At 24.4% G+C, this 20,567-nt stretch overlaps 1 protein-coding gene and 1 long non-coding RNA gene across 3 annotated transcripts in view; one reads left to right on the top strand and one right to left on the bottom strand.

Annotated features, from left to right (window-relative positions):
- The first annotated feature begins 7,460 nt into the window (after positions 1–7,460).
- Positions 7,461–13,828, top strand: LOC126908099 (CCAAT/enhancer-binding protein). Its single transcript, XM_050689983.1, has 2 exons — positions 7,461–8,803; positions 12,495–13,828. Exon 1 carries the CDS (start codon positions 7,987–7,989, stop codon positions 8,794–8,796), a length of 810 nt encoding a protein of 269 aa, XP_050545940.1. The 5' UTR covers positions 7,461–7,986; the 3' UTR covers positions 8,797–8,803; positions 12,495–13,828.
- A 1,707-nt stretch (positions 13,829–15,535) lies between these two features.
- LOC126908109 (uncharacterized) overlaps positions 15,536–20,567 on the bottom strand; it is a 6,747-nt gene continuing 1,715 nt past the window's right edge. The window contains exons 1-4 of one of the 2 annotated variants that reach the window (XR_007704710.1): positions 16,666–16,701; positions 16,198–16,371; positions 15,997–16,134; positions 15,536–15,934 (exon numbers count right to left, since the gene is read on the bottom strand). This is a non-coding gene — a long non-coding RNA (uncharacterized LOC126908109). Of the gene's footprint in view, positions 15,935–15,996; positions 16,135–16,197; positions 16,372–16,665; positions 16,702–20,567 lie in introns of those variants that run through there. The other variant, XR_007704709.1, reaches the window with a different exon arrangement.

Below are 20,567 nucleotides of genomic sequence, written 5' to 3'. Positions count from 1 at the left end.
TACCATATTGAAAAATATACTATTTTTGTATGATAATTATGGGTTTTGTATTTTATTTTAATAGAAGTTGATGTTGCTTTTGCAATTATCCATCAATTTTTTAAAATTAAACACTATCTACAGATTTGCATCGAAGCGTTTCTTATGATAGTGATTTTAATCACTGTCAGATTAAATCTATACTGGACCCTACTATGCAATGTCTCCACTATGCCGCGACCCCACTGTGCTACCGTTTTATTACCCTAACTTAATCAAACAATTCTCATTTAACTATATCTCTTTTATCAATGTTGAAATTACATCTTGGTTATTTGACATAAATTACTATTAATGGCAAAACTTACAACGAAAATCTATCAAGAGATGACTACAGAGAGTTTTTGGAATTGATTTTTAGGTTGGATACCCATTGAAGGTATTAATTTTCGAAAACTCGGCGCTACATATTCGGAGGCGGCCTTGTCACAATGTCAAGGGTAGAGAGACATCCGATTGTTTTATTGATAGGTGGGCGGCTGATATCGAGAAAGACACGTGTGAGCGCCAGCCTAGAGCATAGCGTGGTGCCGTATCAACTAATACTAGATGTATTCAAATATTAAGTTTAGTTTTCTTTTTCTTTATCGTTGTTCGATTTTGAACTTGGTGATTTTCATGCAGTTATGTTATTTCGATTGGATAAAATTTTCCAAAACTCTCTATTCTCTGTATTCCGGATGCTTTCTGACATTGACATTTATGTGAGGATTTTAATTTGGTCTATATAGCGGATGGAAGACTTGCTTCTGCTCATCTTTCCTTCGACTTTTCCTTGGATAATGTCCTTTTTAATACCATCTCTTCTTATCATATGGCCAAAGTATTTTATTATTTGACTCTGAATTGTGATTACGACGTTGTCTTGGGCTTTTATTTTAAGTTCCTGTATTATAGATACATTCGTTCTATGTTATTATAGGGAATATCAGTGTTTTCATTAGTTATAACTTCGTTCTTTTCCTGATATCATGATCCTTCAGTATTTTGACAAGTTTGGTAATCGTGTTTTAGCCATACCAACTCTTCCTTTAATTTCCTCTTCCAAACCACCTTTATTTGATAGAAGTGCACCTAGATATATTACATTGTCTTTACGATCTATAACGGGTATTAGGTTAAATTTGGAAGGTTTTGTTTTTGCCTTATCAATAGTTATATGAGTCGATAAAGGGTCAGATTTATAAAAAAATATACAAAATTATAGGTATAAGCACCTCATGTATCTATAATACAAATTATATTGATTTAGTAATTTTTAAAAAAGTTATGGCAATTTTAAGAATGGCAATTTTTAAATTTGTAATTTATTGGAGATTTCCTCAATTTACAGGGAACGACGGAAATTTTTTCAATTTTTGAGAGTAATGTCTACGACTAGATACGATTTGTGATCTTTTGACGTATCGTTGAAAAAAATTCAACAATTCGGTGAGAGCTGAGAAAAAGTGGTAAGAGACATAAAAAAAAAAAAAAAAAATTATAGTAAAATTTATACCTTCTAAGCCTCCAATCGAAGCTATAATGGACACAATGTGTAAGAAGTGACATTGCCATGATAGGGAGCTATTGATCTAACTAAAATCTAGTCCTAACAACATTGCAATGTCTTAAATGACATACATGCATACATGCCTATAACAAAAGAAAATAATGAGAAAGTTAAAGATCTAAGAAAAGACGAAAGTATTTATTAATCTCACAATAGGGAAAGAAAATCTAATTATCATTTGGGACATCGGAAGAACAAAAAAATCATAGATGCTATTTAGGTTGAAATTAAAAAGCAAATTGTGAGACATAAAAACACTTATATGACCTTTGTAGACCTAGAAAACGCGTTCAATAGTATAAGTTGGACAAATCTCTTTAACATTTTGAAAAAACAAACGTATTATTTATAAGATTAATCATTAATTTTAATACAACAACGAAAGTTAGATTAAAAATGGTGTGATATACAGATGTCTACTTCCTCCTGTATTATTCAATTAATTTATTGAAAAAGCAATTGACGTCATAAAGCTTTAGTTAGATTAAAAAGGAATTGGAGAGATAATAATACCAATGTTTCGCTTTGTTGATGGTCTTGCAAAATCTGAGGAAGACTTACAAGCAACGTTAAATGTAACGACAGTCTCACATAAAAATTATAGTCTGAAATTAAATACAGTTAAGATCAAAACCCTAGTATAATACAAAAAAAACAGACTATCAATAAACATCGGGAAACAAAAAAATTATCTAAGAGACTAATTCAAATACTTAGGTAGCATTATAACAGTAGTCGGGAAATCGACTAATAAAATCAAAAGTATAATAGGTCCAGCAAAAATTCCTTAAAAAGAAAAAAATTCTAATATCAAAAAATATCAACTTGGTAACGAAAAAAGGCTCATAAAATATACGCCTAATGTGTGGCATTGTATGGACTTGAGATGTGAACAATTAGTAAAAAAACAAATATATGATAGAAACTTTGGAGAATTAGTGTTGGAGAAAGATTCAGAGAATAAGCTGGACTGATAGTAGAACAAATAAAGCCGTTTTGAGGACAATAGATGAAAAACGATCATTGTTGATTCCTAGCTATGCTCTCCTCCTTAATAATGCATTGAATTCCCTCTAGTTATTGTTAGATAGAGTTTATTTCATCTAACATCTAGTTTATTGTCTTGATGAGTAGGTGAATAACCATACATTAGATAGTGCTTTATTTGTTGTGTTGGTAACTACTGTATTCAAATAAATTTCAATCTTATTAAGTTTTCTGACCCATTTTAAGTCAGCTGCCATACTGATAGTTATAGTTACAAATATTGTTTGATTGGCTCGTTCAAACCGTTTGCTCTTGGGTGGTATACAGCCACTATATGTTGTAACATACTGCTCAAACTTTTTAAATGTAAAGGCAGATCTCCTGTCTGTGGCTAGTTGCTTTGGCTGACCAAACATTAAATTGATCTTATCTAACTGTTTTATTACTAGTTTTGAAGAAATGGACCAATTTTATACTAAAACAGATACTAATTGTTTACTCCTTGGGAAGGATCCAAGATGATTACTATTAATAACCTTAAATGGGTGAGAACCTAAGATATAGGATGTAATTATGTAGGTATCTTGTTCCTAGGTTTCTTGAATAACATACTCTCGAGGCAAATTTAAATGCCTTTCTTTAAAGAAACGTAGATTGAAATTGTTTTGTGAAACTTATAACAATGGTTTACGTGATATCCTTGAATTAGTGTTATTAATAAATCGGTTATTAGCTGAAGTTAATGATCTTAAAATTCAAAAAAATGTCTATAATGGGTCCAAATATTCGATGTGAAATGAAGTGAGAGAAGTTTAAGAGCGTCAAATATAACATTATACAATGTTCCAGAGTCAAACTCTGATAACTCGGCGGATAGACAAGTACACGATTCTATTCGTGTGTGTGATGTTATCGATTGAGTTATTATTTGAAATAACAGCATTAAACCATTAAAAATTATTCTATAAATCGTAATCATAATAAAACTCATCTTATTAAGGCAATATTTGCTTCGTCAGCTAATATCTTTGATACCTCAAAATCTAAAAAAAATTATTATTTTTGCAACCGCCTTCAGTCATTCGTATTAGTTTAGACCATACAATACATCAAATAAATCATGTAAAAAAACTTCAAAATAATTTGGCATCTTGTAGAAATAACGAAGAAATTAATTTAATTATTAAGTATGTGAGAGGGATACCGGTAATCACTTCTAAGAATAAATATTCAGCTAATACCGGAGATTACTTACTGTTTTATTAAATGTAAACTATGATATAATTTATTTAAACGAAACGTATCTAAATAATAAGGTTTTTAATGCGGTTTTACTAACTATAATTTATACAGAGTGGATCATAATTTGTCTTATAAAAATCACGTGGTAGAGAGGTATTAATTGCTGTAATTAAAAAAATTTGTTGTAAATTATTAAATGTCTCTATAGTTAATAGTAGTTAATTAAACAAATATTTTTAAAATTAAATCTAAACCATATAAAAAAATATTAGACTATGTCTACATATCACTTACTACATACTACGCAAATTTATTCAAATCATTGTAATGCCATTGAGTCTATTTTTATACCTATTCTGATCATTATTTCATTATTTCTGGTGATTTTAATTTAAATTGTTTTGATTAGACTACTAACCCTAATACTTAAGAGAATATCACAGGGAGCATGATATTCTTATATAACTTTTATAAATTTAAAACAAATTAACTGTATTTAGAATAGTATAGTCGTACTTTTGATTATACGTGGCTTAGTACTGATGCAAAACTTACTTCTATTATTCGTTCATTTGAATCCAATTTATCAAAATTGATAAGTATCACCCTTCATTAGAACTTAATAAAAAAATGTAATAATTTGTCAGAGACTGTTTACATTGAGTCTCCTTGAGTATATAATTTGAAGAATATTTCTTGTTTTCTTTCAAGTATTGACTTTGAACTAAATTTAAGTAATTTATTTTTTAGAATATTTATTGAAAAGTTTTATGAAACTATTTATCACTCTTTTTTTATATTTGTTCCCACAACTAAAATTCATGGTAGTTACTCCGCATTTTGGGTAAATACTGGGCTTAGGAAACTTATTATTATTAAAAAATGTGCTAACAAAAATTATAAACTTAGCCCTTCCCATTAAAATTATCTTATATTTTCTAATCTTCAAAAAAAAAAAAATGCAAATTACTTATTTCTAACTGTTATTCTCGATATATTATTATTGAAGTTATCATCATTATTTCAAATTAATTTTTTGTAACTTCGGTTACGCATAATGGTTCGAACCTTGGCTCTCTTTTATTGATATTATTTATATATAATTTAGCTTCAATTTTTGATAATTAATTTGTTTGCTGATGACATTAAACTATTTTCTTGTATTAAATGTCCAGCTGATACCTTAAATTTTGATAGATATGTTACCTGGAGTTGACTTAATTATTTACCTCTTTATATAGTGTTATAATCGAATAATACAATTACTTTTAATAATAATATTTAATATATAATATCAATTTTCCTGAACTATTATCAATAATTGGTTTTACAATACCAAATTGTAGTTCAAGAAAATATACATTGTTTATTAATATTTTCATAAATAATTTTTTTATTTCCTTTTCTTTTTTTCTTTTTGGAACAAATTTTTTTTTTATTATTTTAATATGCCTTATCATACCAACAATTTTTTTCTTTGTGGTAAGACATTTTTCTACAGTTTTTACATTAAATGTTAATAAAAATATGTATTGATGTATTAGATTCTAATACAAATTTAAATGTATAGTCTTTTATTTGAAATTCTATGTTATAGTATTCGTTTCAACCTATGATCTTTAACTTCATAACACAATTTTATTAATATAGATGATACCATTGATAGTGTTAAAATTGAAATATTGTTAAGATATTGTGATGACCTTATTTAAAAAATGTAAACTCTCTGCTCTATACATTTCTCATTATTTACTACTCTTGAATTTTAATAATTTTATTAATTAAATGTGTACTATATTTCTGTTAAACTGCTTCTAGAGTAATATTTTTCATATACAAAACTCATTGTGCCCGACGTAGCTGATGATAATATGATGAAATGGGTGGTTAAAAGATTAGTAAACAGTGGCCACACATATAGGAATAAAGGTCAAATAAATATAAATTTCTATGACAAAATGAGGGTGTGAAAAATAATAGTGTATCTCGAGGGGTTGAACAATATTGAGTAACTGATTTTAAATATTCTTACAAAATGTTATAATTTATATTAGTGATTTTTTAGGCAATAGATTGTTAGTGGTTTGATAGCATAAATTAAACGTAACTATTATTGTTATTAACAATACTTAAAGTAATTCAACGTTGATTTCACTTATTAAATGCACTGCGTATACGTTTCACACCACGCATTGTATAGTCAATATAATTATTTACAAAAATTATTCATTTTTAAGTTTATTATATTGAGAGATCGACACCAATATTTTTTAAAGATTCTTCTGGCCTGTCCAAAATAAGATTCAAAAATATTTATATCTATGTAGAAATTTTCCAAGGCGCTACTATGGAGCCCAATGTGTCGCGGGAAAAGATACGATACAACAATCACTAAGACAAAAAGTAACACTAAAAATATATCTGTCAGTTTTCCTGTGATGTTTGCCGGTGTAATATTCTTAATTCAAAATAAATCAAATTAAAATAAGAATTTAATTCCTGGTTAGCTACCCAATAAGTATAGGCTTACAATGATATTCTAACCTAACATACTATTCAGTTACAACTTATACTTTTGTCTACCTTAAAAAAAAACAATTTTGTATAGGTTCATCTATTTAAAAAAAGTTATAACACTTTTAAGAAAAAAAAGTTGAACTCCAAAAATTCCAAGTTTCAAACATATGTTAACCTAAACCTTATGTTAAGTACTAACATTTATTAAAATATATTGTCTCTATATTGAATCCACCCCGAACTTAAAAAAAGAAATGTTATTTTGGTGTAAAAAACATTGTTTTTCGTGTTGTTAATACAAATGTTAACACGTGTTGTAATTTTTTTTTTCAATTATTTGCGCTTATATTTTAGGTCAAACGGTATAGTTATAGATGTAGCCTGGGTTATGTACCCTATGTAACCTATTTAACATGTATTTGATTCATAAAATAATAATTAACTAACAAGGGTCAGATTATTGATGAAAGTTAACAATCTTCCTTTTTTTTTGATAAACCCATACTTACATTTTTGATAGACGTTTGTTATAATAGTAACGAAACATACAACTATTTTATAATTTTTATAAATACTCCGTAAAAAATACAATATTTAACTTTTGAATATCAATTTCATACTGAATTTAATTATTATAATATGTATTTATATATGCAGTATACTTATAAATCATAAATCTTATAATTAGGATATAATTAAGAAAATAGAAATTGATGTTGCAATAATCCAACAATTATTTCTAAAAATTAAATACTATCTATAGATTTGTATTGAAATGTTTTTTATGATGGTGATTTTAATTATTGTGAGATTTCATCTATACTTGTCCAAGTTATACCGCGTCCTCACTGTGCTGTTATTTAAAATGTGCGTATGGAACATTCTTATTTAAATATGCAACAAATGAATTTTTAGTGATTTATAGATTTTAAATTAACAAAATATGAAAATTTTTAGAGTTATAAGATATATTTGTCTGTAATAATTTTACATTGAATAAATTAATAATTAAATTTTATAATAATACATAAATTACTAGAAATGACAAATGTTGGGAAAAAACTTGATATGATTAAATAGTAAAATATCGATAACAAAATGGCTGTTGATCATAATAAGTGTACGTCATAATCCTTTTGTTGTGATGTGGCTAGTGGCCTAATTATGACTTCGAAAAGGATGAGAGGGAGTATCATTTAATCGTTTACTGTAACTGTTGATTGTAAGAACTAATGTTAATATAGAGGGGGGGTGTCGTATGAACTATGCGGCAGTAGCAGCGGCAATTCAATCGGCGTGTATGCCATCGAGGTCGCGTAACAACTCAACAACTGGTATCGATAGTGCGCCCGGGTAGTCGCACGCTATACACGCGTTCGTACGGTTGTGTTCTGTAGTACAGTCGTCGTTCTATTTAATAAGTTACGATTGAGGTATTCCACGAGCGTCTTTAGTATTTCAATTTTCGATATTTAGTTTTTGTGTAAATAACGGTACTCCAATAGTATACAATGAAGGTCATATTTTATTTTTATTATCCATTTGTGCTTGTTCGGTGACAAAATTTGTCGGTTTAATAATAAATTCTGTGCGTTTTAAACTATTTGAACGGCAGTGGATGAACGAATGATCTCGTTGAATACTGTATTATGAATTCGCCACAAATGTACGATACTACTTCTCAAACTCACTCTCATCAAACTCATCACCAGCTTACCCAACAGGAGTTGATGGCAGCTAAAAAAGCACAACTTGGTCAACTTAAAAACAGGTATGATATATCAGAATTATCTACACCTGAAATATCGCTAGATCTTCAAAATTTAATCGACGACAGTCAGTTTAGCGAAGGACTATTTACAGAGATCCTTCAACAAGGCCAAGTAAAATTGCCAAATGGATCCACTCGTAATGGAGTAAATCAAAATGGATTTAATGCTCGGACCACATTAGCATATATGCCCCAGCCTGTTCATTACGAAAGTACCCCAACTGCTACTGGAGGACCTATAAAAGAAGAACCTCCTGAAAATGTAGAGTTTCGTAATCAACAACAGCAACAATACCTTAGTAATGGTCAAGGTGGTGCATTTCAGTCACCTGTTTCTGGAGGTGGTAGTAATGGTTCACATTTAAAAGCCCATCATAACCATCATCGAAAGTCAAGCTCTGGTAGTAATAAGTCTGTAGACAAAAATACAGATGAATACAAAAGACGACGTGAACGAAACAATATTGCGGTTCGAAAAAGTCGAGAAAAAGCAAAAATTCGTAGTCGGGAAACTGAAGAAAAAGTTAAACTATTAGTTAAAGAAAACGAAAGATTACAAAAAAGGATAGAACTACTCAGTGAAGAATTAAATGTATTAAGATCACTTTTTACAAACGTAGGAGTATTACCTGAACATCTTCATAGGGAGCTTAATAAACATTTTGATGCCTATCCACATTTACAGTGAACATAAGGTAACTTCTAACAACTATAATTTCATAATAATAACCTAAATTTGCTATATCAACAAAGTCATAAAATAACGTTAAAAAAATAAGTATAAGTAAATGATTAAATAGTTCAATACAAATATTTAATAATTAAAAACTTTTCTGTAAAATATTCTAAATAATGAAAAAAACAAAAAAAAAAATTAAGTCAAGAAAAATGATTTTTAAAAGTAAAATATTGTTAATAAATACTTTTTGCAAAGTTTTCTAAAGGAATCTGAGAACAAATTATTAAATGGCACTTTTTATGCGACACTTTAATTGAATTTATATTAAAAAATATATTTTTATTCTTTAATATTTCATTTATAAAGGGATTGAATGTATTTTATTCATTTATTTTGTTGATATAATTTGTTTTAAGAGTTTATAATTAGATAATTATTTAGTACTATAACCACGTGTATAGTATGTTTATTTAAAAATGGAATATGTAATAATTTCAACAAAATTAAATATACTGATAGGCATTATCAATAAAAATATACTAGAATTTATGAAACATAAAATATTGTGCGACGTCAAATTTTGCCTTGACCTATAACTTAGAATAAGTAATATTCAAATATATATTATGTATAAAAATCATCAGTAGTAACTATTCAAAAAAATATGTACTATATATTTATATATAATATAAATATTAAATAAAAATTAAAAATATATAATAATGAATTTTGTGTTATAACTATTTAAAAAATAATTTTTCATATTTTGCGATTTCAAAAATTCCAAAAAAGTGTTAAGCTATAAATTAATTATTTTAAAATAATTTGATTATAATGAATAAAACTTGTTTATTTCAGTCTTTATTATTGCGTAATATGAGTTTTCAGTCTTCTAACAAATGAACTGTTTTTGTTAACTTTTTTAGATTTATTAAAATTTTTAAAACTAGTGTTTGAATATTTTTTTCATATTCTAAATACATGTTAATACTTTTGGAATGTATTTGTATTGTGTACAATTATTATGAGTGTTAAATACTTTTTAATGTAGTGTGCATTTAATAAAAATACGTATAATATTTTATGATATTTGATTGGGTTTGTTAAGAACTAAACTGCTAACAGACACTCAAAAGTATGAATTATACTTAATATCAATGCATGTTCTATTGATTAACTAAATTAACCACAATGTAAATGTATATCCAAATGTTAAAAGATTTTTTATACTACACAATATACAATTACCTGGTAGTTTTATCAGTTGTATTATTCAGTGAAGCATGCCTTTTTAACAAGACTCATTTTACATCTTGATTCATTTAAGTGATGAACAATTAATGAAGCGATATTTTTAAAATACAACCAAATATTATCATAAAAAATAAATAAATAATTTCAAATTTTGAATGAAATAAATTTGTAACTCTTTTATTATTTCTAAAATGTAGTATTTCTTAAATTTATAGGTTAAAATTGTTATCGAAAATTTATATTAGAAAAACAAGACTTATTTTTCACAACTAGTTCAATAAATATTTTAATGAATGATTTTATTTTTATTTTTTATGGAGAAAAACATTTTTTTTTTTTGTAAAAAAAAAGTATTTGTATTTAAATAATTCTCAATATTAGTATTCAAATACATAATACAAATACATTTTCAAAGTATTTTTAACAAGTTTGACTAATTTATTATCTGTTTTTTTAAGTTATACATTTAAATAGTACATTAAGTTATTTCCTACAATAGTCGCGGATACCTTGAACAAGTGCAGACCTTTGACACAACTTATAATACCAATATTAACAGTTTAAAGTTATATTTTTGATCTTTTAGGTATTTATATTTTATGAAATAATTTTCACAAACATAACATTTTTTTCTAAATGAATTCTGTGTTTCAATCATGAGATATTTAAAAAATAGTATTGAATTTAGTTAAAATTGATTCTACTGAAGAATTCAATGTCACATTTATATAACACCAAGATTTTTATTAAAACAATTTATGACTATATAAATGAAAAACAAAATAATCTTAGTGATTAAATTGAAATTTTTTGGCTCGTGTTTGGTTTTTCAATTATTAAATAAAAATTTCTTTTTTTTTTATCATTAAAATATGTCTCATAAATTAATTAAAAAAATATATTTCAACTTGGAAAGTATCAAAAAAAATTTTTACATTTGAACATCTGATTAATATTTTATTTTCTTAAACGAATTTTTTCAATTAGAACTATGAGGCTGCCTGAGGACTAATGTTTTCTAATATATAGCTTTACAACTAATAAACATAAATTTAGAAATAAAAACATAAATATAGAAAATTATATAATTTTTAGTAACATATAATTATTTTTCAGCATAATTGTCTCCTATGTCAATGTATGTTTTTAAAATTTTACTTGTTTTGAAAACTGTTTAAATACAATTGTTTGCCTTCAACAACTTATCTCAGTGTAACAACTTTTATACTGTAAAGATATTTTTTTATTTTAATTTATTTAATAAGAATTGATCATTCGGGACTAATATTGGTTTAGTTTTAAATTAATATTTTAATATAATTTTAATTTTAAATATTTTAATTTTTGTCATCTAAATCTTTATCAGTGCTGATTTAGTTATTGGTTCTAAATTTAAACAGTAAAATAGATGAAAAAGACCTTAAAATCTCAATCGCTTGTATAATATCATTCTTTATATGTTCTTGTCATAGCGAACCTACCCAACCATAATATTTAATTTTTAAAGTTGAGTTGGTGGTTTACAGGGGTAGAGAAATTGTGACCGCCCTGAGGTAATGCCTAATAATAGTTCCAGGGTGGTCTACATTAAATTGAATGGAGGACAGAAAGAAAAAAAGTAAATAGTGAAAAAAATTAAAAATTGAGAGGTTATGTCATAAGTAGTTTTCTGACTAAGGAATGTTGACTAAATACTTATATTTATATGTTTATTTTATTTTTAATAAATAATACATATTCATTTAAATATATTTTTAATTTTGAATAGTATTAGCTAAAAGTGATAAATTCTTTTAATATAATACGTACTAACAATATATTGACATAAAAGATAGTTATGTTGAAAAGTAATTATATGTAATTAAAGGTTATAACATTTTCTATAATTGTATATTTATTTCATTAATTTATTTTTATCAGTTGTGAAGTATCAGTTAAAAGGCAATACTTTAGGTTGGGTTTTCAGTCTGCCTTCATAAATTATTATTAATAAAATGTTCAGTATAGTTAATATATTAAAATAAATTTATAGGGTCTTTAAAATTTTTGAGTGACAGTGACTAAGTACTCAAGCTATTCTTCTATTTATACTTAATAATATAATTTTTTTTAATTTAAATGATATCATTTGAAAATATACATTCATCTAAAATATTTATATTATTTTATTAAAGTTGAAAATATAATATTTTTAATTCTGCTTAGAAAATTATTTCGAATATAGTAAAATATAACTAATAACATATAACAAATGGGATACATATTTATAACAAATTAAAAAATCGCTTTGGTTTAAACATTTTATCATTTAACTGAGAAAATGTTTTCTTTTATTAGACAAAACCTTTTTAAGTTTCTGATTAACAAATTAATTTTAAGATAAAAGAATTTTCATTTATCATTTATAAATGTTACAAAATTTTATAGTTGCATGTTTTTAATTTATTTTTCAGGTTTCAAAATCAGAAATATATTGTAGTTGATACCAGTTCAGTTATAAAAAACCTTCTCAAAATAACTTTTATTTTTGTTATCTGTTAATTTAGTTTTATATATATTTAGTATTAGGTATGTTTTTTTTCACAGTTTTTAAAAACAAAAATTTAGGTCTTAAAATTTGATGACGAAAAATATTTTAATTGTCGTCAAATATGTAAATAATAATAACAATAATACCAAAAATTAATAATTTCATGAGTTCACAGCAGATTCAGCCTAATCGATGGTAAATATTTTTTGTCGTTTTTTTTAATTAGTCAAATGACTTTTGTTAAGTTGACTGTGCATTGGTGAATTATACATAATATTTTTACATAACAGTATTTTAAAATATTTGTTTTTACTAACTTCTATTTTATATTAATAGTATTTCTTTCATATTTTTAATATTATTTAAAATACCCATTATTAAAAATTTACTAGTTAAATTTTTAAAGATAAATAAGATTTTGTAAGAATAAGAAAAAATATTTATACTTTTTTTTTGGTACAAATTTTTTATAGTATATATTTTTTACTCATTTTTTTATAGCTATTTGAAACTTAAGCCATAAGTGTTCAAATAATAAAAATATACCAAATTAGTTAAACATTTGACTTTTTTAAAACTTTGTTACCGTTACTTAAACCATAAAATATATTACTCATACCGTGCATATAAACATCTAGATTATAAGAGCAGTAAAATTTAAATTACTTGAGGTTTAATAATATTTATTAATATATTTTTATCAAAAACAAAAAAGAGAAACTTAATATTATTGTGTAAATAGTAATTTGTTATCCTTATGTTACACACAAGTATATGGACTAAGTTTATATTTTTAAAAAAGAAAATACTGTGATGTCTAAGTGCCTATTCTCATAATCGTCATTTCAAATTCACAAAATAAAATAAGATTCTTAAGTTACCCATGTTAAACAATATAGATTTATTGAAGGAGACCGGCAAGCCAAATTAATTATTAAATAAAAATAAAATTAGTTACCCAATAATAATTCCTAATTTAATATTGGTTTAATGTTACCCGTTAAAAATAAAGTCAAGCTTAAATTTAATTTTAAGTTTAAAATTAATGTAATGTTATGTAAAACAATACTATAATTTTTGTTTTATTATATTTTTATACGATCAAAGAAAATAATTTTGTTTTTCGTACTAAATTCTTTAAAAGATATTTTTATACTTAATAATATGAATTCTTCTACTATAATTATTGTTGTAAGTTAAACATTTTAAACTGCCTTCGACTTACCTGTGTAAAATAATATGTTCATAATTAGTATTAAACACATATTCCACTATTTAAGAGTGGTTTTCAACGTTTTGTTTGATTGTTTTTTTTTTTTTTACATTTTTAGTAGATTTTCTAGTCTAAAGTTTAATTTTAATTTTTAAGGTATTAATATTTTAGTTGTTTAAATTTTAAAAGTAATTAAGTTGAGGATAAATTTTTTATTTTATTTATTTGTATAGGTAATTAAATTACTATATTAAATATTAAGTACAATGTTAATTTTATTATTATTATTATGTTATGGTTTAAAATATTATATTATTCTTCGTTTTACTATTTTTCGTTATCAATTAATAAAAAAAATATGAATTATTCTTATAATTTATGTTATAAACATGTTAATTAAACGAAAAACAATTCATTGTTACAATCATTAAAAATTTACCTATTATTGAAAAAATCATAAAATATGTTGTTATTAACTATTCAGTGTTCGGAGTTAAAGAAAGTATTCTTTACCAATGTTTGTCAATAAATCTTAGCTTATAATTAATATTTTATAAAACCCAAGTCAAAATTATTATATTTATTATTTTTAATTTCACTAAGTTATTTTAATTTTTAATGTGTTTTAATTTTATGGATCTCTAAAGTAGTTATAAAACCCAAAATAAAATTATATTTTAATACTTTTAACATACAATTATAATATATATTTTTTTAATCAGTTTATAAAATTTTGATTTTTATATTTAACTATAATTTTTTGTTAATACATTATTCTATATTAATAAAGTTTTGTTATAAATACTATAGAATGGCTAATACTAATTCATAAACACAATTCTAAATAGTTAAATAAATATACAGTAAAGTTCTCGCAGCAAGCTCATGAATTGTGTAATATTTTTACAGATAAAATACGTTTGGCATTGAAAACAAGGCATGAGTATTAAAATAAAATCGCCGACGATTCTTGAAAAATTTGATAAGATTAATAAGCAATAATTAATTGCGTATATTATATTTACAGTACTTGTAAGGCTAATATTGTTTTCTATAAATTGTATTTTCTTACGATAAATTGAAGAATATACTATTATTGAAACCAATTAAGAAGATTAAACATATAACCCAATTTTACAAACCTCTAAACTTACACAAAGTCTTGAACAAATATCAGAAAGAAAGATTGCGTTATGTTGCATTTGTAATAAACATCGTTCTATTGAATTTATATTAAATATATCTTTAAATATTAGGTTTAAATGTTTATTTTGTACATGTCAATGGTTTAAAAAACTTAGTAACTGTTTTTTGAACTAAAGTGATACAGAAGTTCGAAATTCTCACCTAAAATTATTTTGAATATTTTTATTCATTTTTACATTCATCTTCCGGTTATCAACCAAAAATTTTTTGAGCTAATTCGATAAATTGACATTTACAGGGAAATTAAATGCAATGGTTTTCTATTTTCTTTTGAACTAAAGTATAAAACTTTTCTTCTTATATCTACTTCGATGTAGTTACTCATTTAAAAATCTAATATTTATAATGGCGTTTTTTATAATAATTATCATTGTTCATAAATATTAAAACTGGGTTTATTGATTTTATGTACCATATTCGCTATATCAATACATTAACACGCTGTTAATAAATACTATTCGTTATAGTTATAAACAGTATTAGTTATATTTATAAATATTAAATAAAAAATTATTTTACTAACAAATAAAAGTTTCCAAAAAATAATGAAATATACTAGTTTCCTCTGGTAATATGAAATAAAATAAATAAATTGATTTGAAACAAATATTGAGTTTTTGTGCTACAATCTTAAACGTATATCTGACGTTATACATGTACAGGAACATCTCGTTTATTGATTATATAACTTATTATTATTCAATAAAAATATTAAGGAAACTATTATTTTCCTAGTATAAAATATTGTTAGCTTAAATGATGTATTAAATTTTGTTAGGTGTTCAATTCGATCTTCAATTGCTCGCGTTATTGATTCAACAAATATAACTAATTCTTGTGAATCCTTAATTGAAAATTCGATGGTTCTTTGCCTTATCTGTTCTTGGGTTATATCTTTTTAGCGTATTAGTAGGTATAAAATATTTATTGAGCCTAAAATACAGCTGAAAAATAAATATGCTGTAAGTATTACTATAACTATACATAATGTTTTATTTTTTCATACTTTCTAGTATTTGAGTATTTTTCTTACTATATCCAACTAATTTCTTAGCGTTTTTATCTTTAATATCATTAATTTTTTTTTTCGCAATTTTCTAGTGTCTTATTTTTTCTCAAAAACTACCTCAATTTCTAAGTCAACCTAAAAATAATTATTTTAAAATAAAATATCGATATATACTTTGAAGTACAATTCAAAATTTACCAGGTAAAAGCCACTTTGATTCCTTATATGCTTATACGATTGTCGAAAATTTTTTCTTTCTTTTATTAAGTTTTTTATACAAACCGAAATGTGACTAAAAATATACCTAACATGTTCAATCATATTCTTCAACGGCTAAGTTGTCGTATTTAAGTGCTTTTACACAAACGTAATCTGAAAAATCAAAAAATTTGAATAAAAAAATTTAGCTTTTTAAGTTTACTTTTGGTTCTAAAAAATATTGCATACAGTTTTACAGTTAACAATTATTTTACATGCAGTGTAACAAGATAATATATTGTGTATTTAAGTTAAAATACAATACTTAAATTGAAGGGAAGACTGTACACATATATGTAAAAGCTCATTCTATATAAAAAAGAAGCTTCAAGATTTTTTATAATAAAAATGACTACAAATATTATACATTATGTAATATGATTGTGTTACTTAAGCAGTTTTACTTACACGAGTTACATGATCTGCTAGTTCCTTATTAATATCCTGATTAAGATAAAGTATGTCGAATGAAAAAGGGATTATTAAAAAATATTATTTCTCATAAAAAAATTGTGTTGATCCATACACTTTTCAATAAGTTATAGCATTATAAAATTAAAAATGTAAAAAACAAAATCGAGAATTTTCACACAAAAATAGCATTCACTAGCCATTATCACCGTGAAGATAATATAAAGTCCGAAATTTTTTTTTTCATGATAAAGCATATTACATTAGCTTTAATTTAAGATATATATAAAAGAGTCAGACTTTCCGGAACACTTTCAAAAGTTAAGTTGAAAAAGTTGTCATTTTAAATTCCTCCTTGTAGGCAGGTAAAGGATCAGATTTATAAAAAAATATACCAAAAGAAAGGTAAAGACATCATGCATCTATAAAAAAAGTTATATTGATATAGTCATTATTGAAAAAGTTATAACAGTTTTAAGTAAAAAAAAAAAATAAAAAATGTCGAAAATTAGCGATTTTTAAATTTTTAATTTTTTTGGAGATTCCCCTTTTACGGGGAACGAGGGAAATTTTATAATTTTTGAAGATAATGTCTACGGCTAGATACGGATTTGTGATATTTTAACGTATCGTTGAAAGAAATCAGTTCGGTGAGAGCTGAGAAAAAGTGGTAACGGACATATCATAGTAAAATTAATGCCTTCTCAGCTTTGCATCGAAGCTAAAAAATGGTTGTTATATTAATAAACGTGGTTTCATAATATTAGTAAAAAAGTTAATAAAGTCATTAAATTTTGTTATTCTTGGTGAATAAACACCGTTTATTAATGTATGAGCGAGTTTTTTTCAATGTGAAGCCAAGTTTCTTTTAAACACTAGTAATATAAGAACTAATTCATAAAAAATTATAAACAAATATTTAATGACAATAAAATTAAAATTTCACACAAAAACTAGAAAAAACTTTTTTTTAATAACGTGACAATTTTTCAAAGTACAACAATAATTAAAACATTTTTCTATTATTTAATCATTAAGTTTTTATAAAAAATTTAATTGGTTATAAATTATAGTTTTCAGATGTTCGAAATATTTTCAAAAATTATACTAAAATTTTTTTTAAAAAACTTCCTGTATTAAGGTTTTTATAATAAATATATCAAAAGAAAGATTATTATTTATAATATGTAAGATCAAAATGTTAATTTAAAATTCAATTTTTAAGAAAATTACAGCAATTTTAAAATGTAGAAAGAAATCTCAATTAGCCATTTTTGAGAGGTACTTAATTTTGATATATTTGTTGAAATATATAAATTCAATAGTCATTTTTCAATTTTTAGAGGTAATAGATCCAATTTTATTAAATTTGAGTTTTTTAATTACATAAACAATAAGATCGGTCCAGGAATAGCTGAGAAGTTTCATATATATACATAAAAATAAAACACATAAGTTTTCAGTGTTCCATTGAGTCTAAAATTCTCCGGTGCGAAAGTGCTAGAAAAAAGTTTGATGAATCTTTAATCATTATTATCCTATATATACCTGTATTATAATTGTTATATTATCATTTTATGGGATTAAAACTAATTGGTTCTATGTCAGCAAGTAATTTATATCTAATTAACAAAAATATATTTTTTCCAAGATTTTTGGGTTTCCAAAATCATTTTTACTTTCTAAAAGTTATTAGGCATCACAAAATTTGCCATCGAAAATAAAACTTATTATACCTTTTAATTTGAATTTCTATGTTAAAAATTAATTTTATTACTAGATGTGCCGACCACAAATTATTCAATAACAGTTATCAATTTTCTGGTTAAATAATTTTTATAATAAATTAAAAATTATGGTTTCAGATTATTAGCATAATTTTTAAGGAAAAAAAATTGTCCGGAAATAACTAAATTGAAAAAAATAATTTGTAACTTGAAACGATGTATGTATTCAGCGTATTGTTGAAATTTGTCGAGCTATATAGATTTTTTTTAAGAAAAAATGTGTGAAGGTAAAAAAGGTAAAAGCAACACCTAAACTATTTTTGCGCCTCGATGTATAACTATTAAAATATCCTACTCAGCATATCTATAAAAAACAAGTCAGTTAATACAACACATTCTTAACATAAATATCAATACAATTCTGATATTACATATTTTTTGCATCACTAATTGCGGATTTATTACCGCCCTCTATATCCACCTACATAACCTATCAAGTTTTTATTTTTACTTCTTAATATAAATGTAGGTCATACGTTTCCATAAATTAACACTATTATAATCTTAACATATTCCTATCGATTTGATAAATTTGTATTATTTTAACAATTTAGAGGCCTTTTCGAGGATCTCTTTATTATCGTACTCTGAACTGCACTTATGAATTAAAGTTGTATTGGATATAAATCAGCAGGTCTAATTATCAATTTATTCTGATAATTAAAAAAGAATGGATTTATGTGTGAAACTTTGAAATGAAAAAATAAATAAGTGATAAAAGTATATGTTATTGTAAACTGGTTTACATATGCACATACCAGATATGGTATACAGAGTGGTACAAGATATTTTGAAAATCTAATAATTTTTGATTTACTGAATACTTTGCTTAATTTTTTTTTAAATTTATACTTTAGATCTTTTAAAATGTCATTAGAAATAATATTTATTCAATTTATTAATTTTTTTTATATTGTAAAAAAATATATTTAAAAAAATCAATATAGCTATTTTTAGAGTACATTTAAAAAAAGGTAAAAATTTCTTATTTGTGTTTAGTTATGAATTCTCTGTAATATATTACAGTTTGTAAAAATTCGAATTTTTATGTATTTATTTTACGGAATTAAGCATTGAAATTTGCATTGTAAAAAATACATAAGACAATGTATTCTTTTCATACTAGTTTTTGGGTTTATAGCTATGTAACTTTTTCCATTAAAATTCAATAACTGTAATCTATATTTAATATGATAATATGCTTTACTATTATACTTTTTATATTTACATTAGATGACCTGCTTTTCATACTGTAAAAAAAAACATAGAAAAATTCAACTGTTTAAAAACTTTAAAATTTTATAGAAATTGAATTACAAAACTATAATATGGTTTACTTAATGGTAATGACATTATGTCCAATTTTAAACAGACTATTTAAGGATTTTCGTATCAAATACACTTTTCATAACTATAAACAGATATTCTTATTAACCCAATAGTACTTGCAGTGTATTTATAACTAGAAAATATCTTAGTAAATCTACTTGTTTTTGATAACCTTTTTTTTTTGACGTGTAATTACAGATAGTCACAATTTTATTACCTAATGAAAAGTCCTTAGTGGCCACTATAGGTTAGTAATACAAAGGTATTAGCCAATTTTTCCGTTAATTTGCCACCACAGTATATACATATACAGGATTATTAATTTGTCGTTGTCCACTAAATTTCTCTTAAAATATTAATAATAATAATTTAAAACAAAAATTTTAGATTTTGTTTATTTATTTTTCGATTTTGAGTGATAAATATTTTGTAGGTATATCCCTTATCCTTAATAAAGATATCAAATTAATTTTTTTAAATGGCAACATTCATATATAATTAATGTACACAATACATAATGATCCAACTAAGCAAATAACTTCGATAACAACTTTTGAACCAGTAGTTCAGAAGTTATTATATCTTAGTGGGAGAAACAGTACGGTGGAATAATGCGTAATGATAAATATAACTTAACCTACACCTCGTTTCAGACAATATTTAAGTCCTTATTATCCGTATCTACATTACTAGACAAATTCAAAACTTTTAGCTTCGATGGGAAGCTGAGAAAGTATTAATTTTACTATGGTGTGTTTTTTTTTTTTTTTTTTTTTTTTTTTT

The sequence above is a fragment of the Daktulosphaira vitifoliae genome, unplaced genomic scaffold (genome assembly GCF_025091365.1).
Source record: "Daktulosphaira vitifoliae isolate Bord-2020 unplaced genomic scaffold, ASM2509136v1 Scaffold_5, whole genome shotgun sequence".
In the NCBI taxonomy this organism is placed as follows: domain Eukaryota; kingdom Metazoa; phylum Arthropoda; class Insecta; order Hemiptera; family Phylloxeridae; genus Daktulosphaira; species Daktulosphaira vitifoliae.
The sequence above is the reverse complement of the archived record's forward strand: the minus strand, read 5'-3'. Positions and strand labels throughout refer to the sequence as shown.